General features: G+C 45.2%; 2 protein-coding genes across 15 annotated transcripts in view; one reads left to right on the top strand and one right to left on the bottom strand.

Moving 5' to 3' along the window:
• Window positions 1–16,024, bottom strand: part of PPIP5K1 (diphosphoinositol pentakisphosphate kinase 1) — a 76,633-nt gene extending 60,609 nt beyond the window's left edge. For 7 of the 13 annotated variants that reach the window (XR_010023004.1, XR_010023005.1, XM_063092004.1 and 4 more), the window contains exons 1-25: window positions 14,841–15,552; window positions 12,171–12,264; window positions 11,723–11,897; window positions 11,066–11,261; window positions 10,498–10,588; window positions 10,184–10,269; window positions 9,705–9,859; window positions 9,457–9,558; window positions 8,830–8,991; window positions 8,599–8,720; window positions 6,976–7,077; window positions 6,642–6,728; window positions 6,453–6,528; window positions 6,200–6,309; window positions 6,031–6,113; window positions 5,732–5,863; window positions 5,407–5,528; window positions 4,927–5,109; window positions 2,504–2,645; window positions 2,096–2,319; window positions 1,644–1,771; window positions 1,317–1,431; window positions 1,041–1,148; window positions 593–709; window positions 276–440 (exon numbers count right to left, since the gene is read on the bottom strand). Coding sequence is in view for 11 of the 13 variants with exons in the window: in XM_063092004.1 (XP_062948074.1) it covers window positions 276–440; window positions 593–709; window positions 1,041–1,148; window positions 1,317–1,431; window positions 1,644–1,771; window positions 2,096–2,319; window positions 2,504–2,645; window positions 4,927–5,109; window positions 5,407–5,528; window positions 5,732–5,863; window positions 6,031–6,113; window positions 6,200–6,309; window positions 6,453–6,528; window positions 6,642–6,728; window positions 6,976–7,077; window positions 8,599–8,720; window positions 8,830–8,991; window positions 9,457–9,558; window positions 9,705–9,859; window positions 10,184–10,269; window positions 10,498–10,588; window positions 11,066–11,261; window positions 11,723–11,869 (2,955 nt within the window). In the remaining 2 variants the exon portion in view is untranslated. Of the gene's footprint in view, window positions 1–275; window positions 441–592; window positions 710–1,040; window positions 1,149–1,316; window positions 1,432–1,643; window positions 1,772–2,095; window positions 2,320–2,503; window positions 2,646–4,926; window positions 5,110–5,406; window positions 5,529–5,731; window positions 5,864–6,030; window positions 6,114–6,199; window positions 6,310–6,452; window positions 6,529–6,641; window positions 6,729–6,975; window positions 7,078–8,598; window positions 8,721–8,829; window positions 8,992–9,456; window positions 9,559–9,704; window positions 9,860–10,183; window positions 10,270–10,497; window positions 10,589–11,065; window positions 11,262–11,722; window positions 11,898–12,170; window positions 12,265–14,840; window positions 15,553–15,703; window positions 15,723–15,994 lie in introns of those variants that run through there. The other 6 variants (XM_063091995.1, XM_063092000.1, XM_063092002.1 and 3 more) reach the window with 4 other exon arrangements.
• A 2,424-nt stretch (window positions 16,025–18,448) lies between these two features.
• Window positions 18,449–24,464, top strand: CKMT1B (creatine kinase, mitochondrial 1B). Of its 2 annotated transcripts, XM_063091429.1 has the most exons (10): window positions 18,449–18,524; window positions 19,427–19,612; window positions 20,234–20,432; window positions 20,636–20,731; window positions 21,119–21,340; window positions 21,487–21,572; window positions 21,692–21,815; window positions 23,485–23,619; window positions 23,825–23,950; window positions 24,348–24,464. In XM_063091429.1, exons 2-10 carry the CDS (start codon window positions 19,464–19,466, stop codon window positions 24,462–24,464), a joined length of 1,254 nt encoding a protein of 417 aa, XP_062947499.1. In that variant the 5' UTR covers window positions 18,449–18,524; window positions 19,427–19,463. The 2 variants fall into 2 exon arrangements, with proteins under 2 accessions (XP_062947499.1, XP_062947500.1); XM_063091430.1 differs by lacking the exons at window positions 18,449–18,524; window positions 19,427–19,612; window positions 20,234–20,432 and having other exon boundaries at window positions 20,721–20,731; window positions 21,163–21,340.
• The last annotated feature ends 261 nt before the right edge of the window (window positions 24,465–24,725 follow it).

The raw sequence follows: 24,725 nt of genomic DNA, 5'->3' as shown, positions 1-24,725 counted from the left end.
GAGGCCTCTCCTCTTCAATCTCATCTCTTAAAACCATTGTCTCTCAGGCGCCCTTCACTGGCAACTCTTTAATCTCAGAAGTAGCAACCAGATTAAAGAAACTCTACTGATAGACCAGCTGTGAAAGAGAGATTAAGTAAAACATATCAATCAGGAGCAGGAGGACTCTGCTTCAGGTGCCAAGAATTCCCCGCCATGAGGATTTAGAGGATACATGGATATTGTCTTATGAGCACTTCCACCCTTTTGTCTTTTTCCCAAGCCCCTCCCTTTACCTCCATGGAGCCAGCTTTTCGGTTACGAATGAGGGGTGATCTCCTTGGAAGGCCAGGGCCCTCAGAAGGCTGGGGTGAAGTCTGTAAAGCCCGGTCTAGCTCATCTGATGCCTTTCCCGGGCACAGGTTCTCCATGCTGCCTTGATCTGTTTTCATCTCCTCATTCTGTTCAATAATAAATAGATAGGAGAGGTATTAATGGATTCCAGCCTTCTAATCCCAGATTCCCACCCCTTTTGCCTCCCTGTACTGTTGCCCAGTTTCTTACCACTTGGTTACTAAGTCCTTCAGTCCCAAATCCCAGCACTCTGACCCACCTCTGAAGAGGCTGGACGGAATCCACAGCCAGTCGGGGCACTGCCTTCTTCCTCGACACCTTTCACTCCAGGGCTGAAGTGCAGCTCCACATGAAACCGTTCCTCTGATAAGGGATCCTATGAGGCATCACCACATTTAAAAATACTTTGTGGAGCCAGAGGTAGAAGGTATATGTATAACCACGTATGAGGGGGAAAAACTCATAACATTGTCCCAAATTCCATATCCTCCCTAATGCCAGAGCTGTGTTCTAGGTTGTTTCTCTGGCTCAACACCATCCCAGAACATATTTTCTGTTCCAGTAGGAAACTCCTGGATGCCCTGTGTCATGATATGACTACATGCCACACCTAGCTGGATTCTACAAATTCTAAGGATAAGGAATTTTTTTTTAATGGAAGTAGAAAAAAGAGGCCCTCTCCTCATCACACCCTGTTAGCTCCTCACCCGTGTGTTGTCCTCATAAAGCATGATGACAATCTGGGTCATGTAGTTGAGCTCCGAGATGGCACTAAGATAAGCCAAAGCTCTTTGCCATTGTGCATCCTGGGTCTCCTACCGAACACAAGAAGAGGTAAGCCAATGCCCAAGGACAAGGGAGTCAGGGAATGAGCAGGGAGCCAAGGAGAACAGAGGAAGCTTGTGGTAAAAGAGAAGTATGAGGAGGAAAGTAAAAGCATGCTGGGAAAAGACATTCACAGGCTAAAGAGGAAGGATTCTTACATCAAGAAGTCCCCCATAACGGAAGACGCTGAGTAGGGAGTGGACGTGGCTCTCACTGGTGAAATAGAGACGTGTTCGAACATGGCGGCCGGGGGAGAGCACTCCTCGGGAGTACCTGAGATAATAGCTAAATCACTCATACAGTCAGATAATCCACTTCCCACCCTTCTGCAAACTCCTTCCTCCCATCTCAAACACTTCTCCTGTCCTTTCCATCCCAGGATACCTTCTACTTTCAGTTCCCCAAGCTGTCCCAGCCTTGATCCCCCCCAGGGCTCCCTGACACGTCCCTCCCTCCATCCAGCACCCCTCCCAGCCCTCCCTCACAGGGGATGCAGCTTGTTGACAGACTCATCCTCGTGGGTTCTCTGCAGGTCAAGTAGTATCTTCCGCAACAATGGAAGACAGAAGCCCACAGCAATTTCCAGTTTCTCCTCCCGACTGATCCCGTACTCCTAGGTGCCATAGGCCAGGAATAAGTACCTCAGTGAATTTTGTTTTCCTCTTGCCTCATACTCCCAGGCCCAAGATCATGCCTGTCTTTATCTCAGGTCTAGGGCTTTTTTCATATCCACCACATTCCCCCTCTCCAGGTATCTCCTCAATGAGCCTCCTGTACTTACCCAAAGCCAGAGTGGATCCAAGAATTGTGTCAACTCAACTAATTCCTTCTCTAAATTTCCTTCCCCTGGTTCCAAATAACCTCTCCTTTCCATCTTATCTCTCTTTCCTTCCCCAGTGCCCTTATTTCCAGGTTAGATCCCTTATATGAGACACACCTGGGGAATAACCACATCGGCCAATGCCTTAGAGAGACGTAGCAACTCTGCTGTGCCTTGAAGTCCCAGACTCCCATTGTGCTGCACATCATACTTGACACAGTCATAGATGTCAGGGATCTTACTGATATCATAGCGCCCACTCTTCTGTCGAAAGTCACGCTCCAGCTTGCTCCAGCGCTGTAGCATTAGCTCTAATGTCTCACTGTGGTAGAGTTGCAGGTCTGGAAGGAAGGTGGGAAGTCAGATAGATCCAAAGATTTACCTCTAAAAAAAGAATCCTAACAACTCTAAAGTAGAACCAGAGGGACGAGGATGCCTTATCTCAGACATTTAGGAGAGGACACAGGAATGCCTGAGAAACCATACCTGAGACCTTGAAGGGAAGATACTAGTATTCATACCCACCTACAGACTTGGGGTCCTGAATCCGTTCCCGAATCTGGTGGGTGAGGTTTTCAATCAGGGCAAATACCTGACCACAGACCTTCACAGGATTCTGGATGACAGTCATGGAGTTAAGCAGGGAAGAGCTTCCAGTGGGAGCCAGCTGTGAGGAATAGAGAGAAGAAAAGCAAGACAGGCTCAATGCCAACTGCCCAGATTCCTGTGAGTTTAATACAAAGAGACTGTCTGCAACACAGATCTGTTTGCTGATTCACTCCAGTAAGTGTTTGTAGGCTGCTGGGCATACTAGTAGTTCTAGGGCCTTCAGATGAGGGGACTGCTCTAGCACATAGTTATCTAAGAGGGGCCACTCTTAAAAGTCTTGGTGTCTAGATAAAATAAAATGGACCTAAGTTCTTCTCGAGGCTTCTAAAATACACATGGAAAATTTGGGGGAATAAAGATTAAACCAAAATCCCTCAAAATCTCTGCAGAATGTTTTTGAGTAGATAGTAGAGATAACATTATGTTGTTCCTCTAAACCAGATGCTATTGTGAACCTAGAGTAGAAATGCTGCCTCAGAACTGGGTTCCATCTCAAACTTTTAGGACAGTCCAGTCTGAGTCCATAAAGAAAGGGGAGGGAGAAAGAAGACTGTGAGTGAAATGCACAGTTCTAACTATGTCATTACAAGTTCTACACTCTACACTCTTGCTAGGAAAAGAAGCAAGGAGAAAGGGAAATTTGCTTTAGCTTTTTTTGATTTGACATTGAGCAAGGGATTGGAAAATAAGGGAGCATGTTCCTGACCCTTATCGAGTCCTTCTCAGAACAGAACACAGAAAATGCTATTCTCTAAGCAATATGCTCAGCTACTTAGTTCACTTAAGAACCTATCAGTAATGGTTCCACAACACTGTGAATGTACTTAATGCCACTGAACTGTACACTTAAAAATGATTAGGGGCTGGCCAGTTAGCTCAGTTGGTTTAGAGCATGGTGCTGATAACACCACGGTCCAGGGTTTGATCCCAGTTCCAGACAGCTGCCAAAAAAAGAAAATGGTTAAAGGGAAACCACAATTTTTAAAAAATAAATAATTTTTTAAAAGAACCTATCAGAAAGGGCTGGCTGGTTAGCTCAGTCAGTTAGAGCACAGCCTTGTAACATCAAGGTCAAGGGTTCCGTTCCCCATACCCACCAGCTGCCAAAAAAAAAAAAAAAAAAACAAAGAACCTATCAGAAATGAGGAGTGGGTTAGTGAAAAAACCACTGCCTGTTCAATTGTGGCTAGGATACATGGGAAAAAGGATGACCACGCTGGGTAATGGCATCCACTGTAATCAATACTGTGAGGTGGTATACTGTAGTGGTTAATAGCCTGGGCTCTGGAGTTAAGACTCCTTGGGTTCATACTAACTGGGTCACCTTGGAAAAGTTACTTAAATTCTTGTGAGCCTAGGTTTTCTCATCTGTAAAATAGGAGAAAAGTAGAACAGGTCCACAGTCTTTGTGGCAGATTAAAGATGATCATTAATTCTTTGTCTCTTTCCCCTTCCCTAAAATCTGGGCTGACCCTGTAACTACTTAACCAATGAAAAATAACAGTTATGTTGTGCTAATTCTGGGCCTATGCTTTAAAAAAGCTTGGAAGCTTCTGCTTTGGGGGGCCTTAAGTTACCATTTAATAAGTGCAGCTACCATTCTACAGAAACCATGTGAAGAAAATGCATGGAGAGGAAAGGCCCTGAGATTACAGAGGGAGCATAAAGAGGAAGAGAGCCAGCCATCCTAGAATCCCAGTGAACTTCCAGGTGTTTCCAGCCAAAAGCAACATTTGACTGCAATTTCAGGAGTGATCCCAAGCAGGATCAGTTGAGCTCACAACTGTGAGAGATAATAAAATGGATGCTGTTTTAAGTTACTAAGCTTTGGGATAGTTTTTTTACACAGCAATCGATAACTGAAACATTCTTTCATTCAAAATCCTTTGGGTCAGCTGTGTTTTGGAATTGAGAATTTTTTGGACTTTAGAAGTTAATACAGTGCATATGCCATATGTTATATAATACCTCCAGCAGGGCCTACAGCATAAGCAAACACATTAATATTTCTGCAGCAAAATGTATGACTATTTATACTAAGTGGGATGAATAGGGACCATAAATAACCTTAGTACAGTTCATGTCAGGTTTGACTGCCAAATGAGTCTTGATGCCAAACTTATAAAAATCTTCTTAATTTCTGAAATTGTAGGTAAGAGATTGTGGACATGTACTTCTCTTAAAGGGCTGCTGTAAGGATTAAATGAGATAATTTATGTAAAACACCTAAAATAGTTCCTGTCATGTATTAAGTACTATTATTATTGATCACTGTTATTGAGAGTTCTAGGAATTTAGGACCCAAGATATTTGGGGCATGGAGTTAGGAAGAGCCTGACCTGATCATAGTCCTCAGGGCCAAAGGGTGCATCCTGCTGCAAAATATGGTGCAGTCGAGCCTTTACACGGTGTTGGCAACTGCTCAAGGAATCACCATCACTGTCCAGGAGCCCATTCATGTTGGCACTCTTCACCATTTGTACCAAAATGGGTGTCAGCTCCCCTTCTAGAGCCAGGAGGCCCTGCAGGAAAAGCACAAGGTCTATTAGTTTTCCTTCCAGGCCAGTCCCCCTATGCCTAGATGGTTCTAGAGATCAAATGGGAGCTGTCTTGAAGAGCTGGGGTATGCATAGGTCAAGGTGCCTTACTCCCACTAATTATGCTCAGTTCATTCTCAATAGTACAGAATGGGGTCAGACACATGCAGAAACTTCTCTGAATTGGCATTTAAACACCCTGAAATTTCTGAACTAGCTCTCCAAACTCTCTGCTTCTCTACCTAATAGAAGCTGGGTCTGTGGAAGAACTGTAGTATGCACCTTGGCAAAGGCAGCAGCAGTCATCTGGACACGGCCCTCATCAGAGGCATAGATCTTGAGATCATGGCGGAAAGTGCTATGGAGACGAAGCAGCCCACAACCAGGGAAGCCAGCATAGTCACCTGGGGACAAAGGGGCGGATGAGGAATGGACTGCTATAAATACCCATGTGGAAGAAAGAATAATTTCCCCTCTAACTGCCTCTGTCCCTTCATTTCCCCCAACTGCTCCTTGCCCCATTGCCTCTGTCTCTTCATTTCCCACAACTTATTCTCTAATCATCTTACCCCAGCCCCACTAGGTATTAACCCCCCAAAACACTCACCCTGTCCTCCAGGGTACATGCAACGAAAAGCTCGCCCAAGCTCCTCAGCCTGAACACGGCCAGTAGGAGTCAATTCTCCACCCCACTTCAGTACCAACAATAGAGATGGAGCCAGAGCCTTCCCCTGCGGATCTGAGAGAATAAGGGGTGGTGAATAGGTCTAGATCTAAGGAATATAGTAGGAGCATCAAAATATTAGGTCTTCTGAGGAAACCAGAAAGGTAATTTGGGGTAGAGGCCATCTACATTTTCAAGAATAAGAGATCTGAGTGGTAATGGGAAGGGAGATTATAACTTACCTTGCCCCTCATTAGAAGCCTTTACTCCATGAGGATAGTAAGTCAATTGAACCTTCCGGTTGATACCTGAGAAGTGACCATACCTGCAGGATAAAGTCACAGTTTACTTTCTGCCCCAGCTCTCCAATTCTCACTGTTATTGGCTCCCTTTTGCTATTCCCTTTCTCACATCTCCAACACAGACTTCAGCTGCTCTAGTTTCCCAGTCTTCTCCTCGATCTCACCACCTGGTGCTTTCTCTAGTTCAGCCAACAGCAGCCTTGTGATGTCCAGAACCTCCTAGAGGAAATAATAAATTATCCATGTAGGAGGCCAAGTCCTGGACAGTTATTCTTTCACCCTAGTCTCTCATCAAGGCCCCAGATTCCATACCCTCCATCTTTCCCATAGCACTGTCCCTCCTGGCAGATTCACTTCCTTACCTGGAGCTGCTCAGGTCGCTTTAGTTTTAATTTCCCTGTCTTATAGCCACCATGTTTTTCAAACAGAGTAAAAAACCTGAAGTAAGGATAAGCTTCAGTGGGTGAGATAGTAAAAGCCTCTGGGAGCTGCCCACCACCCAATCTCCCTCACAAAAAACCGAGTTGTCTAAATTAGGACACTCTTCCTACCTTGGGTGTGTCACCTCCATCTTCATCTTCTGCTTGGGGGTACGATCCCCATGACGGATAATTGCAATGACACAACGAAGTTCCATCCTAAGATCAGGAATGTTATCAGAACTTCTCCCTCACCCTGCCTCCCCTCATCACATCCTATTAGACATGTCAAAGAACAGAGGAAAAGGGATCTGAGGTTAGGAATATAGGTAGACTTAAAGACAATGCCTAGAAGAGGCGCAGGCTCCACTAGTCAGATAGTGCAGGGTCAGGAAGTAATTATTGGTCTGGCTTAAGGAATCCCAAGTGTCTTAATATGTTACTCCAGATTTTTTACTTTGCTTACATAGTGCCAGATGTGGTAGGGACAATGGGAATGTCCTCAGCCTCTGTGGGGATGGACCATGGGATCTGAAACTGTGGGGCAAGCTCTCGCATTATGGTGTTCCTGTAAGGAGAAAGATGAAGATGCTGTGTGAAAATAAATGAACCAGAACTACACATATGAATGAAGCTCACAAAAACAAGCAAGCTGCAGAAGAATACATAAAGTCCAAAAATATGCAAACAAATACCCCCATACATGTAGTAAAAATATAAATAAATGTATGGGAATGACAAACACCAAATTAAGGATCGTGGTTCCCTCTGGGTGGGGGGAGAGGATGTAATCAAGAAGTATATAGGGAGTTCGACTATATTCTTAGTATTTTCTTTCTTTCTTTCTTTTTTTTTTTAAGATGACTGGTAGGGGGATCTTAACCTTTGACTTGGTGTTGTCAGCACCACACTCTCCCATGTGAGCCATGGGCAGACTCCTTTAGTATTTTATTTCTTAAGTCAGGTGCTAAATACATGAATGCTCACCATATTCATAATTTCTTGTATACAGTCATGTGCTGCCTAACAATATTTCGGTCAGCGATGGACTGTGTCATACAATCGTGGTCCCATAAAATTATAATGGAGCTGAAAAATTTCTATCTCCTAGTGACATTGGCTGTCATATCCATCATAATGGCATAGCACAACATATTACATTTGTGGTGATACAGGTGTAAACAAACCTACTGCAAAATATGTTGAGATGGAGTGCCTGCCTACCTTACCCACAGGATGACCCTCCCAAAAGTAGCTCAGACCTTTAAAACAGAAAGCCAACCATTTGCTCATTAGGTCTGGCCCCAAGTGGGAGGACTATTGCCTATTCTAGAATTCTTGTATTTTTAAATGATTCCCACCAATCCCCATAGCAAAATAATAGTTAATAACAGCTAACACTCTCTGGGTGCTTGCTGAGCGCCAGGCATGATCCCTACCTATAATTTAATTTTCATACCTTGTAGGGGTGGTATTATTCTAATCCCCATTTAACAGATGAGGAAAGTGAGGCACAAGGAAACTTAGTAACATACTTAGAGAGCCCACGCTCATGCAACTAGCAGCCAGTGTAGATAATAGGAAAATTCATTGTTGTTCCTTTTCATAACACATTTCTGCACAACAACAAAACCCCCTAATAATGCATTTCTCAGAACATATCCCTGTTATTAAGCAATACATGACTGTATTTTGAGTGGTTTAAATGTTATATGATTTTTTTTAACTCAGGTTGCAAAACTGGAGTTAAACATTATAGTATGACCACGTTTAGTAAAATAAATATAGTTTGTACATGGCAGAAAAAAACAAACAGTTATGTCTGAAACTATTAACAGTAATTATCTCTGGGGAGTGCAGCATTGGGAAGTCAAAAGGGCTGAGGTATATAAAAGCAAAAGTAAATAAAGCAAAAGCTTTCTTTTTTTTTTTTTAAAAAAAAGATGACTGGTAAGGGGATCTTAACCCTTGACTTGGTGTTATCAGCACCACACTCTCCCGAGTGAGCCATGAGCCAGCCTAAAGCAAAAGCTTTCTAACATTCTTCTATAAGCCCATTCTCCCCAGCCCAGACCACTATGTCTCCTACCCCAGAATCTTGGCACAGTCATCATAGTATTTCATTGAGTTCTTGACAAAACTGAAGCCATTGACATCACACACAAAGGAGTGACCATTAGCACGAAGAAGATCAAATCCACAAACTGTTTGCTGCAGGGGGAAGAGGCAAGATGAGAACAAGAGAGCCAGTCTCTTTCTTTCCAGACCTCTGCTCCTGTTACTCTCCCTCATTCCACAACCCCCACAGGCCTTCCTCTACCTTAAAAGCTACGCAGACTTTTCTGGCCACCAGCTTTTCCATGGCAGTCAGCATGACTGGATAACGAATCTCTTTCCCCTCACTGTCTCGTTCGACTTTCCCATCCAAAGCTGGAGATTTTCTAGCTTCAGCATGGGCGTAATCTGGCCCCACTGTATACACCTGCAGGTACATAGCATCACTGAGTATGCCCACAGCTCACCCTATATATGAGAAGACAATATAAGCAGTAGTTCTGTAGACTAGTTTTAGAATAAAAAGTAAAAACAAAAACAAAACCAACCTTGAGCATTAAGAATAAGGAGAATAACTGACATTTTTCTTACTGAGCCCTAGTGAAGTATCATTATGAAGGTTTCTCCTTGGGACTCCAGCACTATCGTCTAGTCCTTATTAAAATAAAATTTACCAACATTATACCATTTTCTGTGTCACCCTTGCCCTTGGTCTGATAGTGAGAATGTCACTGTCTACATCTTCACTCCTTATCTTCACCTGAATATGAAAGCCAATCACGTTCACACTTTATTTTCTAGAACTCCTTTCATACACTTCCACCTGCTTCCCAAGCATCCCATCCCCCACCCAGACAATTGTAGTCTCTTAAATCCCTGTATCCACCATAACCTTGACATCTGTGCCATCTGTCGGCATAAATTCCTCATAGATGTATGACCCTGTCTTTCGGACGCTGCTCTCAGGAGAGTAAACGCTGCTTCGGCTGCCAATCTTCAGGGGGAAAAGGGAGGAAAAGGAAAAAAATAATGTTGCCTCAGCCCTCTACCCTGTCCCCAAATCCTCCAGCTTCCTTCCCCACAACCTTACCCTTGTCTTTACACCTTTCTCACTCCCCAGATGATCAAATGCTTCCCCACCTTACGGAAGAGGCGCTGGCTTCCTCCTCCAGCTGAACTGGGGTAGTAGATGTAAACATTGTGGTCCTCTGCACTCACTGGCTTCTCCACAAAGGGTTTGGGAAAGACAGCTCCATTGACCTCTACCTGGTCTTCACCTTCTATCAGGTTGCATTCTGAAAGGTGGGTGTGTCGTCATTCTTCAGACCTAAGTTTGTAGAATATTCCCAACTCCCATTTCCCTGGGTTTTAATCTCTCAAATTTCTATGACTATATCTTAGTAATAGATATGGTAATACTATATATGTATATAGATATGATAATATCCATATAATAGGTTCAAGGCTCCTTTCAAAGACCCATGACTGTAACCCCGCCCATTATGCAGTAACCAGAACCCTCTAAATAGGTGGTACATAGGAGATGTCTAGAAGATGGAGAACTGGGCTAAGTCATAGAAAGCAAGGCAGGGCAGGCCTGGACAAGGACAGGTACTCACCCTCAGGCCGGGCAGGGTCACGGTTGAGCACAGCGTATCGAGGCAGATCAATACCCTCCTCCTTCAGGATCCGGTACACCTCCCTCCTGTTACCCCCAAATAAATTAGCTGGGAGAGGTGAGGGGGGTGGTAACTAAGAGGAAAGGTTGGGGATTTCATTTGCGCAAGCGTTGGAAGACACCAGGGCACAGAACTCGGCAGGGTATGGTAAAAGAATTAAGCATATATATTTGACTCTGCCCCTCCCAGAGTGGGTTCCCTAAATGGGCATGATCTCAGAACCACCCATCCCACTGGTCAACAGAAAGCTATACCTATCTTGGATGTAATACTGCATGGCCAGATCATTGATAAGAAAGGGGTTTCGAAGCTTGGAGTAAGCAACAGCTTTGTCCAGAGGAAAGCCTGGGATGGAGAAGGAAATAGAGAAACCAAAGAAAAAGAGTGAAAGAGATAGAGTGAGAAAACAGCAGGAGAGACAGAGAAACATATTAAAGCTATTAGCTACCACTGAACTCTTCTACCCATCCAACCCATCACATATCCTTCTGCCCAGCTTCCCAAGTCTACAAAATTCATCAGGAAAAAAATTTTTTTAAAATTATTTTTAGGGTCCTTCCAGAGACCAAATTTTGTCAGAGATCCTATGAACCTTAGAGTTGTCCTGACTTTAGAATATGGGCTTTAAACTACCCCCAGCAACTCCTCCAAGATGTAGGGAAAGTAAACTCCTTTGCATTCTTCTCTACTGTGTCAGGAGATAATGACTTCTTTAAGGAAAGCTGATGGTATATTTCTAAGGAAATAAGACAGTAAGAACCTCATTTCCCAATCCAGGATTCCTACCACCATTCCTTCCCATTTTCCTTCCCAGATCCCAACCTTTGGAGTGGAAAGAGATGAGGCAGTGGCAGGATGGCCAGTTTTCCACAGGTTCATTGAGGATCACATCTTCTCCCAGGATGATAACGGTCAGGTAGTCAAATCTGCAGAGTCTCTCTAGAATTTGGGTCATTGGCTTGGATTTGGATTTCTTGGTCATGGCACAGATACCAACAATGATCTGAGGTTCAGGAGGCTACAGAGAAGAAGAGTTATCAGGAACTTCCCACTTATACCACCCCCATCAGGGAACACTGTTTCACTTTCTTAAGTCACGAAGTTTCTTGCTAGGACTTTGGACCTGTGCCTCCTAACTGATCTAAGTTGGGGCATGTCTAGGGATTCCCTACTGCCTACAGAATAAAAGCCTCTCCATAGTAGGAAATGTGTGCTCAAGGAGAAGAGCCAGAGAGCCAACCAATAACCATTAGACAATAGAAGGAGGGCATAAGGCATGGGTTTCGAAGAGAGGTAATCTAACCAATCTCCATCGTCCCTCCCCTAAACCAGGATAGGACCTGTTTATGACAGGGAGTCTATGCATTTGGAAAGATCAGAGAGGTGTCTCCAATAAATGGAATCTCAACTCTTTATGAAGGGGATGCAACACCAAGTTACATCATTTTCCCTAGTCTTACCACTTCACCCTAGTCTTACCACTTCATCCTCTTCGTCCTCAAGGAGCTCGCCGTCACTCTCTTCTGTCCTCATACCTATTCCACGGGTGCCCAGGCCCTCATCTCCAGCTCCAAGGAAGAAATGGGCCGTGGTGGTCTCACTCTCATTGGCCATCAATGACCACATCCCCGCCGGAGCACCCACTCATCCCGCTCTGCAGAGGGGGATACCCCATTAGCTCAGAATCCAAACCCCCTGGCAGTTGGTGGGGATGGGGTATGGGGAATGAGAAAATAAGAGGGAACAACAAGGGTACTAGGGGAAACAGAAAACAGTGCTGTGGGAAGAAGAATCAAGAAAGGAGGCATATGGGATATGACTTGAAATGACTGAAGAGCCATAAAAGAAAAGAAGGTCTCCCTTTTCCTCCCTGCTCACCCCACCCCAACCAAGAAACTGGTAAGAGGATCAGGAGATTAACCCTTACAGTGCTGGCATGTCCCTGATTCTGCCAGCAGGAAATGTTAACTCCAGGCAGCAAATGGAAAAGGCAGTTCCTCAAGGAAGGCTACTGTTGATTCCTACCAGGAGAGAAGATCAGAATGACATTTCACACTTTGGACTCATTCGAGAATGTTCCTAGCCCTTCTCCACCTCCCCACAGTAGTGCTGAACTCAAGGTTTTAATACAAAAGCAGAAGAATAAGAGAGCTCAGATGCCTTTGCCCTAAACTCCATCTTCATTTCTACCAGAGATTAACTCAAAAACAAAGGGCACCCATGTTCTAAGCATTATATTACAACATTAAAATCCTCTATGCTCTCTCTCTCTCCTTCACCTGCTCTACCTTAAAACAGATGCCCAAGTCCAGAAAATCCATTCAAGGAAAGAGGTCTAGTTCTGGTTGGAAGGTTTGTACCATAATTTCCAACCCATTTTCAGACTGCAAACTCCATGTTCTCTGTACTGTCCCCTTGGTACTACAGAACCAGTTCTCGTCTAGGCCGTGGTCCCTCACACCAGGAGCTACCATGGAAAAAAATCCTTCTTAAAGCCATCTCTTTAAGAATATGCCATATCGGGCCGGCCCGTGGCTCACTCGGGAGAGTACGGTGCTGATAACACCAAGGCCCCGGGGTTCGGATCCCATATACGGATGGCTGGTTTGCTCACTGGCTGAGCGTGGTGCTCACAACACCAAGCCAAGGGTTAAGATCCCCTTACCGGTCATCTTTTAAAAAAAAGAATATGCCATATCAATAAGAATAAACAATATTGTAAGAGTATCTTAAGACATTAACCTGAGTCAGAACAACCTGGCAGTTCCACTTCTGCATACATATACACCTAGAATAGTGGTTCTCAACCAGTTGTTATTTTGCTACACAGGGGACATTTGGCAGAGATACTTTTGGTTGTCATAACTGGCAAGGTGCTATTGGCATCTAGTGAGTAGAGGTCAGGAATGCTGCTAAACATTCTAAAATGCATAGGATACCACCCCACAGCAAAGAATTATCCAGCCCAAAATGTCAGTAGTGCTGAGATGAAGAAACCTTGCTGTAGAGAAACTCTCCTACATCATAAGACATGTGCAAGAATGTTCTTAACCTTCTTAACCTCACTGTTGGTAATGGGAAAAACTGAAAACCAATCAGTTGTCACAAGTAGAAGAATGGATAAATACAATGTAGTATATAGAAATGATAGACTAATAGCAATTTAAAAAATGAATCAGGGAACACATATTCTATTTTATGAAATGATGTATTGCCTGATTCTAGAATCACAATAAAGCTAATCTAGATCTTTAAAAAAAAAAAAGCAAAACTATATGTAACAAGTAGACAGTTTCCAAATGCAAACGTCAGGAATATAAATACAGTAAAATTTCATTTGTATACATAAAACACATTACATACTATTCATGACTGCATATATAATTAGTAGAAGTATAAAAATGCAGACTAGAAAGACATCAAATTCATGATAGTGGTTACCCTTGAGGAGAAGGGAGAATGGAACTAAGAAGGATTCAAATGGTACTTCACAACTTTATCTATAATGTTTATTTCAATTTTTAAAAAGACCTGTTGATTACAGCGTGGTGCTGATAACAGCAAGGTATAGAGTTCAATCCTTGTACTGGCTAGCTGCCAAAAAAAAATTTTAAATAAAATAAAACAGATTTGAAGCAAATACACAAAGGTTAACACTTGTTAATAGTGAACAGTACACAAAAGGTTAACATTTGTTAATAGTGAATCGTAGGGATACGAGCATCTGTTGTTATTTTCCAAAAATAAATTTGAGTCACACATCAGCAATTTTCCATGGTCTCCAAAAGTTCTTGGAAACACTGGCCAGTGACTCTAATGAAAGCCACAAACTCCTTAAGTAAATGAGTTAATTGAGTCTTATAAACTTTTAAAATATCTTCAACAATTACTTTCTATATTATTAAACTGTTCCATTACAACTAGGGTTTGTTGCTTTGATTAGAAAGTTATAGCTGACCTTTATACAGATCTTGACCTTTCTTGTCTTCATTATCTGCTGTCTCTGTTGCTCATCCACCAGGGGGGCACAACATTCTCCTTAGACTTAACAACCAGTTATGCACTGCAGGTCTCACATATATACTCCCCTTCCTAATTAATGGGCTATTTCTTTGAACTCATTTTTAGTGACCCGATCCAGTTTCCATGATGTGTGGCAATTCCTAAGGTCCCTGTAATTTTAAGCAATTAGAATTCTGGGGGCTGGCCGGCTAGCCCTCTTGGTTAGAGCATTGTATTATAACACCAAGGTCAAGAGTTTGGAACCCCATACCAGCCAGCCACCAAAAAAAAAATTTTTTTTGATGCACTCTTTATCCTTTCTCTGCAGCAGAGGTTTTCTCTCATGTCTAAGAGTCCTAACCCTTTGCCCTTTCTTCCACTAAGTCCTTAGTTTTCCACTGAATGTACAGTCATGTTCTTGAAATTCTATTACAACTGTGTAACAGGGGATGGTAAGTAATAGAATGGGGAGGATAGTCTGTTCACAAATATGGAGCTGAAGAGAGATGAAAGGTCTAAATTCAGAGTTAACAAAGCAAAAATAGAAACCTGACAGAAATAGTTATGAAATAAGCCAGGATTTATTTAGACGTACCTCTGGGAGAAGTTGGATTTAATGTGGTGTTCCCGGAGCCACTTTCTTGTCTTCTATGCTCTTCTCCCCCTCCCCATCTCCCTCAAACAGTTGCAAAAGAAAACTTCAGACTCTACACTGGGCTAAAGGGCAATCTTACTCTGGCCTTAATATGAAAGGAAGGAAGGAAGGAGAGAGATAGGTAGGTAAAGAGGGAAGGAAGGACAGGTGGGCATCTTCTCAGGAACATCTATGTTAGATCTGGAGAAGGGGAAGAGGGAGGGTAAACTGTGTAACTTCGTGTGTGTGTGTGTGTGTGTGTGTGTGTGTGTGTGTGTGTGTGTGTGTGTGTGTGTGTGTGTGTGTGTAACTTCTTTATCCCTTAGAATTTAGGACTGCTTGCATAGTCCTCTAATTTCCCAAGTCACCATGTACTTGATGGAGGGCTCCATTGTAGTGAAGGGGAAACATCAATACAAATTCCAGGCGGGAATACTTCCAACATGAAAAAATCCCCAGGCCACCAACACTATCTTCTTTCCACCTTCAGCAGTGGACTTCTCACTTCCTTCTTAATGCGATTTTTAAGGCTTCATACACACCCCTTATTCTGACACTGACCAACTGTGCTGCCGCCTTGTTTTCAGTATCAACTCACTCACACTGCCTTCTTTCCCAACTTGCTTTAATGACTCCTCATTGACTCTCCTGACCACGCCCAACACTCACCGATGCCCCCCGCCCCTCTCCTGACCTTCTCTCCTATGGACTCCACTCTCACCCCTCCTCGTGTAGATCCCCTCCACCCTGATCCTCTCCCCTATAGACTCCACTCCCTCCATCCTCACGCAGGACCCCTCTTCCTCAAGCAGACCCTCACACACCCATCTCTTCTCTCGCTGACCCCCTCCTCTGTCTTCTGCTTACACAGCTCCAGGTCACGAATACCGCCCTCCGATCCCGACTCAACTAGCCCTTGCCCGCCCCCGCCTTCCCCGCCTCACTCTCCCTGCGCTGACATTGAGGCCTCTCCGGCGGGCCTCTTTCCGGAGCTACCCCCACTCTGTACTAACCACGGCCCTCAGTACCGACCGAGCCCACTCTACCAAGCCCACCCCCTCCGATACCGCCCCCATCCCCCAGCCACTCCCCCACCACCCCCGGCCCTCACTCACCCGCCTCCCTCTGCTCGCGCAGCCGAACCTGCCGGCAGCGACACCTGACAGCGGCCCAATCAAAGCGCGACTTCTCTGCCGTGCCACCAATCAGCGGAGGGCGCGCACCAGCTACAATCAGGCTGCGTTGGCCGGCGTTTCTGCGAGGAGGAGGGTGACTTCTAGTGGCTATAGGGGGCAATGCAACCTGATGCTCCCCTTCCTCCGATTTCTTACTGCGTCGCCACAGTCCAGATACTTGGTCTAGACAGAGAACGTTCCAGTGAGCCGAAGCGTGTGGGGATGAGGGAGCAAGATGCAGAGGAAGAGTCAGAGTTTATGCCATTGCACCTCCTTGAGAACAAAATCAGGTCTTCTCTTAGTTTTGTAAGACAAAACGGGGTATGATGTACGTACAGATCCAATAAATGGAGGCTGAAAATGTTAACAGACGTAAACAGGAGTGACAGGGAGACGGAAAACGAAAACAGAGACAAAGACAGAAGCAGATGAGAAAGTTAAGGGAAGGAACATAGAGACTTATTTGTAGAGGAGACAAGAAAATGGATGGACATGGAAGATTGGACAAGTGGATTCCTGTCGCCACACCCTGCCTTTTCTCTACCCTCCAGACTTGGAACCAAAGCCAGGTTTGAATCCTGGGCTTACCTTTAATAGCTATGCAGCCTTGGGCATGACACTTAACTTCCCAGAGCCTCCATTTTTCTCATCTGTTAAGAGTGGGATTAAAAACCTAATTTATAGGGTACTGTTTCTGTAAAAGCATTTTGTATATATTTGTATTGTTCTTATTATTATCCTTACATCTTCACTTGGGTTTCCCTGATAAAGACAAGTTTCCTGTTTCTTCTCTGCAACCTTAGCGATATTGCCACTTTTCCAGTCAGGTGTCTCATTGTACTGATCCCCAAAGCCTCCTGAATGGAGACAGAGATGATTCTAAGGACTGGCTTTAAGAGGAATATATGCTTCCCTCGCACATGCTCAGGCTCATACCCCCTCCACCACTCCAATCCTTCAAACAGATTATTGCAGCATCTTCCAGGTATTTAACTTCTCTTATTATACCCTTGAAAATGTAGACTCTGTCCCTAGTCAACTACTGGAACAGTCCAATTCAATTCAATGAAATAATACATATAAAAAGCCCCTTGCAATTGTGAAATCCTTTAAAAACATTATATATTATTGACAATAATAATATTAAATAAATCAAATACCGTATATGTTGCTTACATCCCATATACTGTAGGATAATTTTTTAAAATGAGTATTAATACATAATGTGCCTCTCAGACCTCACAAGGAATAAGAAAAGTACACAAATACATGTGTTTTCTCAGTGGAGCTATTATTCAAATTTTGGCAGCTACTCCCTAAACTTGAGTAATTTCTCTACTTCTCTGGCTGTCTTATTTCCCCTTCTGTAATTCTCTCTTCCTGCCCCCTATCTCCTTAATCTTAGTAACCACACTCTCAATCAAATAACAACCCTACTGCTCTGGAATATTAACTCCCTCCTTTATCTGGGTGGATATAAACCATTCCAAGAAATAATACTTACTTACTTATGGCTACTCTCTAACCTAGATCGTAAGCCCCCACAACACAGGTAAAATTTTCCATCTTTCCAAGAGTGACCACACTCCAGCTGCAGAACTCTATCTGCTTTCTGATAATTGCTGTATTACCAGGAGAAAGAGTTAAGTGATGAGCCCAAAAGAGAGGTGAATGGCTTCTACAAATACTCACAAATGAGGGAGGTAGGAAGGCCTACCTTCTTCACACAAGGGAGGCCTGAAGGGAATGAAGGGAATGAGAGTATAGGGTGGGGTGGGGTCTCATCAGTGGGATGAGAGAAATGATATAAAGGGAATTTCTCTTTCCCAAATACTGTCTCCTAAGATTTCCAATCTTACTGTTCTGTGGGTGCACCAGGACAGCTGAGGAAAGGGACTAAAGCCACCATGTCTACTCCACCTTAACTGACCCTTCCCACTGAAGCTCCACATTCCTATTTCAACTCCAGCATTCATTCTTCTTCCTGCCAGGATAAAGGTCAGGTCACACTTGGAGCTGTGGAAAAAAAGACCTCTCAAACCTGAATATGCACTTTATGAGGAGAGAGAGGAGGAGAGGGGACCAGGAGGAAGGTGAAGATTCCCAGATGACCTTATGCCCTTGGACACCACTCACCTCTACATTCCAAGTTAAACAGCATTAGGGAGCCAAGAGAAGAAACATATGTTGTGCCTGGAAACCTGTACCTGCCTGTTCCATTCCCACACCCAGTCATTTCACCACACCCTTCACCTCACTTTATATTCCCCTCCAGCCCAGGAACTAGGAGCTACAGACAGGGAACAGAGGTAGAGGAGGAAGAGGAAACTAAACATTCCCTGCCCAACCCCGGCCCCACACCCAGTGCAACCAACAGGTAGGCAAGCTTGCAGAGAATACTCAGAGAGAGTCCTCTGAGCTGCAAACAGGTCTGATCCTGGAAGAGACGAAGAGAAGTAAAAGATCAAAGGTAAAGTAGGGGATGGGGAGGAGGGTGGGAGAGGCAAAAGAAAAAAAAAAGTAGGTGATCATAAAAAGTGGAGGCAGAAAATAGCATGAGTTCAGACTTGGGGGCACAGTGGGGGTGAGGGACACAGCATAAATGGGGTAAGAGTTAATATTTCCCTGATTCCTCTCAGGGAGTACTTTCTCAACCTTGCGAGGAGAGCACAGGTGTGGCAGGTAGGCGCCTTGGTCCTCTTCCTGGTTCTAAGGAAAAGGTGACCTTGAGCCGGCTAGTGTTTTTCCCAGTCTCTACCTCCAACCCTGTGCTTTCTCCGTGTCTTCCTCTGGTATCTGTGTTTATTCCGCGATTTCCCCGCGACCAACTTCTCTGGGAAGACGGAGAGGTTGCTGGAGCTGGCCGAAAGCAGAGAAGAGGTTAGGCAATGTCACCCTTTCACACCCACAGAGCAGAGGGATCGGGTTTCGTATTAAACCGAGGGGGCTTGACGGAAGGGTGTTCGGATTTCGCTAGTCCCGGTGGGTGCTGTCCTCGACTTGGTGCTGAAATCTGTACGGCCTCATCCCGAGTGGGCCTACATCCCGCCTTAGAGGTGTAAATCTCGGATCCCCCTAATTACCTGGCCGGGTGCTGCCCCCCTCCCGCCCCCGCACACCTAGCGCGGTGGCAGGCGGGAAGGCGGGGCCTGTGTGAGCCCCACCCCTGGAGATTGCGGCTCGGGCCTCCCTCTCCTCCGCCCGTCCGCCAGCCACTAGCTCATTGCGCCTCTCCTGCAGTCTGGTTGTTACCGGCTCCCACTCCGGCTCCAGCCTCCACGTCGACCCCCATATCGGCTCCAGCCTCAAACCCAGCTCCGGTTCTCAGTCTCCCTGGTTGCATCCTCCCTCCCCGTTCCTGTCTTGTGACAGCTCCTGCTCCCGGATCCTGTAGCCGGACCCCCAAGCCATGGCTGGTCCCTTCTCCCGTCTGCTGTTTGCCCGCCCAGGGCTCAGGCTTCTGGCTTTGGCCGGAGCTGGGTCTTTAGCCGCTGGGTTTCTGCTCCGCCCGGAACCTGTACGAGCTGCCAGTGAACGACGGAGGCTGTATCCCCCAAGGTATCAGAGCCTGAGGTGCAGGGGGGCAGGTGGTGATGGGAACGAGTGTGGGGGTAGAGATGAGAACTCGGGCAACAGAGAAGGGCTATGATTGCGAAGGCCCTGGAGCTGGGGGGATGTACAGTGTGGAGACCTCAGTGGGGTGGGGGTGGGAGCCAAAACCACAAAGCAAGAGCATTCCGGGGGACCTGTATCCCTCAGTACCTGCCCTCAAGACCAGCTTCGGCCCTAGGAGATCTAGCTGCACCCACGGCTCAAATCCCTAATTGGAAGACCAGGAACATCCTTTTAGCTCTCCTCCATCTCCTTTTCCTGCTGTTCTCCCCCATTTCCTGAATTCCCCTCCTTAGGCTTTCCCTTCCCCCATCCCTAATGTGTTTATGGGAGGAAAGAACTAAGCAGGTCTGGGAGAATTTTGCTGGCCAGCCAGAGGCAGCTAGAACTGTGGGGAAGAACAGATCCTGAAAGTCCCTAAAGAGATTACCAAGGTTTAGCCTCTCTCTAATTCCCCCCCCCCCACGGACTAAAGCCAAACATGGCTAACTGGACAGCTTCCAGTGGACTGCACTAAGTCAAGGCTCTGTGCCCTCCCTCCATGGTTACTGGGTACCCCCTCCCCAGCGCTGAGTACCCAGACCTCCGAAAGCACAACAACTGCATGGCCAGTCACCTGACCCCAGCAGTCTATGCTCGGCTCTGCGACAAGACCACACCCACTGGTTGGACGCTAGATCAGTGTATCCAGACTGGCGTGGACAACCCTGGCCACCCCTTCATCAAGACTGTGGGCATGGTGGCTGGAGATGAGGAGACCTATGAGGTAGGGGGCCCCCAGAGTCTTCCTGGTGATCCAAATCATCTTCCCAGTAATCCCAGCTCCTTCCCCTAAAGACCCCTCACTTTCCCTCAAGACTCTGGACCATCTGTACTCTAGTTTTCTGACCCAGTGAAATCAATCCACAACTGAAGTCTAAAGAGGGATTCCCTCTCCTTAACCACCTCCGCCTCTTAACTCCCCATCAGGTATTTGCTGACCTGTTTGATCCTGTGATCCAAGAGCGGCACAATGGATATGACCCCCGAACAATGAAGCACACCACTGACCTGGATGCCAGTAAGGTGGATCAAATGTTCCACTTCTGATTTTGTATTGCCTTGTGTACAACACTCTGTATCTCCAGTCCCTTCACCTTGATTATTTCCTGACTCCTGGTCAGTATACTGCTTAGCTTTTAATCTTGATATGGAGAAATAATCCTATCTTAAGGAGCAGCAGATATGAAGAAGAGAGGGTGGATGAGAATGACCATGCTCCAAAGTGGGTAGTTCAGGGAAGGGTCTTCATTGTCCCCTTTAGTTCAAGTGTTTTCCCAATGGGCCCTTCCTTCCAATGCATTCAGGAGGAATACACAAAGAGCCCTCTAATCCCTAAGGTTTCTCATTCCCCAAAGGCCCTCAGTTCCCACTGAGTTTCTGTGACTTATATTCATTTATTTTATCCCCCAGATCCGTTCTGGCTACTTTGATGAGAGGTATGTATTGTCCTCGAGAGTCAGAACTGGCCGAAGTATACGGGGACTCAGTCTGCCTCCAGCCTGCACTAGGGCAGAGCGACGAGAAGTGGAACGTGTTGTGGTGGATGCACTGAGTGGCCTGAAGGGTGACCTGGCTGGACGTTACTATAGGCTCAGTGAGATGACAGAGGCTGAACAGCAGCAGCTGATTGATGTGAGAGGCCTTGAGAGCTGGGTGTGGGGAGCAGATGGAAAAAAGACATGGGGGGCTGGGGGGTGAGAAAGATGAGATAGATAGGTTCTGAGAGGCCCAGGGACTACCATGAGGATTCTTAACATAAGTCCCTTTATTCTCCCCAGGACCACTTTCTATTTGATAAGCCTGTGTCGCCATTACTGACTGCAGCAGGAATGGCTCGAGACTGGCCAGATGCTCGTGGAATCTGGTATGAGGCTACTCCTTACCTCTTTGTCCCCATGCACCCATAAATGCTTTCTTCCCTCTATCTCCCCCAATTCTTGCCTTGCTTCTTGATCTTTGTCCTTCCCTCTCTCCTGCCCTCAGGCACAACAATGAGAAGAGCTTCTTGATCTGGGTGAATGAGGAGGATCATACACGGGTCATCTCCATGGAGAAGGGTGGCAACATGAAAAGAGTGTTTGAAAGATTCTGCCGAGGCCTCAAAGAGGTTAGAGAAGAGTGTATAGGGGAGCTAGGTGGGAGGACATAAAGGAAACCAAAGAGTACCATAAGTAGATTAACCATATAATTTGTCAACCAACCCAGAACACTTCTGATAGTAAAAAGGATCACCATTAATCACTCTAGGACAATAAGTATAAAGCAGACTGTCCTGGGAAAACCAGGACATATAGTCATTCTAAAAATAGGAGGAGTGAAAGAATATCAGGAACCTAAGGAAGTAAATAAAGCAGTTGTCAGATAATGCAAAGAAGGAATAAATGAGATAACAGGTCAATGCCTGGGGTATGTGGTGAGGGATGGTAAGGTGTACAGATAGGAAAAACATCTGAGCCTGGGGTAAGGTAGAGGATGAGAGATCTGTGTGTTCATGATTCTAATGTAACCACCCAGTTCTGAGCCAAGGTAGGCCTTGACTCTGGATTCTGTCATTCTTGCTAAAGTATCATGTCTAGGCTTTATGCTGAGCATGGGAAAGAGATTGGAGAAGGTGAAGGATGGAATGGCTCAAGTTCCAAAATGCGTGGCTCTACATATCAGGTTGAACTGAATCCTCAACCCTATATGGACTGGGTCTCCATAATCAACTCTACATTAGAAATCCCCATAAAACCAGTTCTTACTGTATGTTCTCATATATACAGTTCCATTTTGCAAAGAAAGAAAGCTCCTCTTTTAGATTCTCACTGGGAAGTTTCTATTATTTTGGGCAAGTAATTGATAACATATTCTGACTATGAGTAGGTAGGGAAGTACTCTTTAAGTTATATGCCTCAGTTTCCTCATGTATAAAATTGGGATAATAAGATTCCCTACAATTTAGGTTGTCGTGCGGAATAAGTGAAGTAATGGAGGAAAGTACTTGGTCCACAGTTACTGTTCAATAAATGTTAGCTGCATTATTATTCTACATTCCCTATGTTAAGAATGTAAGATATCTCCCTACACCGTGGTTTTTTTCTAAACTATAAACAGGGTCACCTTTACTCATGTTGGGTAGTGGTTTTTGTATCCATTGCTCTGGAAGATCCCATGTCTCTTCAACTCTAATAGTCATCTTCATGATTAGGATGGTTAAGTGAAACACAAATACCCTTCCCATGCTCCTCTTTCTCTCTCACACACATACCTATGAATCTGGCTTTTCTGCTCTGTTTTCACCTTTCTCTCTGCTTTCTCACATGTACTCTTCCACAACTAACAGAAGGCTCTCCTGCCTCTTCCTGTTACAAAATTTATACCTTCATTTTCTGTCTGAAAGGACCCTTCCAAGCTCTAGGCTCATTAGCAAAGCAGAGATAACAGAAGCATGCAGAATCATTGAATAATCAATCCTTTCTCAGTTTAGTTTACCACCTCTGTTCATTTCCCTAGATCATCATTAATGCATCACCGCTTCAAGTTTCTTTTCTTCCACACACAAGATATTTTCCCACAATCTCATCATTACACACTTATAACTGCATCATAATTTTGCAACATCAAAATGACCTTGCATGCATGGATAACAAACCATTTTCATTTAAAAAAAAAAGTGTCATTCATGCACACCCAGTTTTCTGGTTCTAGACATATTCCTAGGTTTACTGTGGGTTTAGCTAAGGGAAGGTCCACATATCCCTGATTTTTCACTAACAGAACTTTTGTGGACTCAGGTGGAGCGGCTGATCCAAGAGCGTGGCTGGGAGTTCATGTGGAATGAGCGTTTGGGATACATCTTGACCTGTCCGTCTAACCTGGGCACTGGACTTCGGGCAGGAGTGCATATCAAACTGCCCCTGCTGAGCAAAGTAAAGGAATTATGGAGTTAGAGAGGGGTGTCAGTGAGGAAAGGGATGTGTATGGATGGGGAGGCAGTGGGCATTTTGGAAAGGAGCCAAACATATTGTGGCTAAAGGATCAGGGCAAAGAGCTTCTAGCAGGTTCAGGGTTCTTTTGGGTAGGACCAGTCTCTGCCTCTATTGAACCTGCCCCCAATCCCTATCTCCCCTCCAGGATAACCGCTTCCCAAAGATCCTGGAGAACCTAAGACTCCAAAAGCGTGGTACTGGAGGAGTAGACACTGCTGCCACAGGCAGCGTCTTTGACATCTCTAATTTGGACCGACTGGGCAAGTCAGAGGTGAGATCCTAAGGGATTAGGGTGAGGAGAGGTATAGGTTTGTGGGGGTTGAGATATAGCAAAGAGTGAGAGCTGGCCCGTGGCTCACTCAGGAGAGTGCAGTGCTGATAATACCAAGGCCACGGGTTCGGATCCCATTTAGGGATGGCCAGTTAGCTCACTGGGTGAGCGTGGTGCTGACAACACCAAGTCAAGGGTTAAGATCCCCTTACCGGTCATCTTTAAAAGAAAAAAAAAAAAAAGATAACAATGAGTGAGCCTCAGGAACAGAATAGAATGTGAAATGGAATTCAGATTGAGTGGGGAGGCAATTGGAAATGAGTTCTTGGAGTCAGTTAGTGCTAAAGAAAGAAACTCAGATTCTGAGGAAAAAAGACCAAGGATTAGTATCCTTCAGGTGGAGCTGGTGCAGCTGGTCATTGATGGAGTGAACTATTTGATTGACTGTGAACGGCGCCTGGAGAGAGGACAGGATATCCGCATCCCTGCACCTCTCATCCACAACAAGCATTAACGTCCCATCCCCAGCAGATGACTCAAGATTTCCAGGACTTCTGCCTATTCTAATGGTGGCCTGTTCTAGTTGCCCTAGACCTGTCCCCCATCCCCTGCCTCCATCCCAGTAAAGACTCCTTATTATGCTCTAACTGACTGTGTTATTTCTAATGGTGGGCTGAAGAGGGAGCAGCTTCCGGGAAATGAAAAGAGGCAGTGAGGTTATTTATGATGGAAAGAGACTCCAGATATGGCATGCCAGGAACACTGATTCTCAGGT

Source organism: Cynocephalus volans, chromosome 3 (genome assembly GCF_027409185.1).
Source record: "Cynocephalus volans isolate mCynVol1 chromosome 3, mCynVol1.pri, whole genome shotgun sequence".
Lineage (NCBI taxonomy): Eukaryota > Metazoa > Chordata > Mammalia > Dermoptera > Cynocephalidae > Cynocephalus > Cynocephalus volans.
Note: the sequence above shows the minus strand (reverse complement) of the source record. Positions and strands in the feature narration are given on the sequence as shown.

What these genes read in the sequence shown, in the direction of transcription:
- CKMT1B (XM_063091429.1), top strand. Translation starts at nt 19,464, where the DNA reads ATGGCTGGTCCCTTCTCCCGTCTGCTGTTTGCCCGCCCAGGGCTCAGG. An exon ending in CCAGATGCTCGTGGAATCTG is followed by an intron (nt 21,573 to 21,691) that starts GTATGAGGCTAC and finishes TCCTGCCCTCAG; the next exon opens with GCACAACAATGAGAAGAGCT. An exon ending in TCTGCCGAGGCCTCAAAGAG is followed by an intron (nt 21,816 to 23,484) that starts GTTAGAGAAGAG and finishes TTGTGGACTCAG; the next exon opens with GTGGAGCGGCTGATCCAAGA.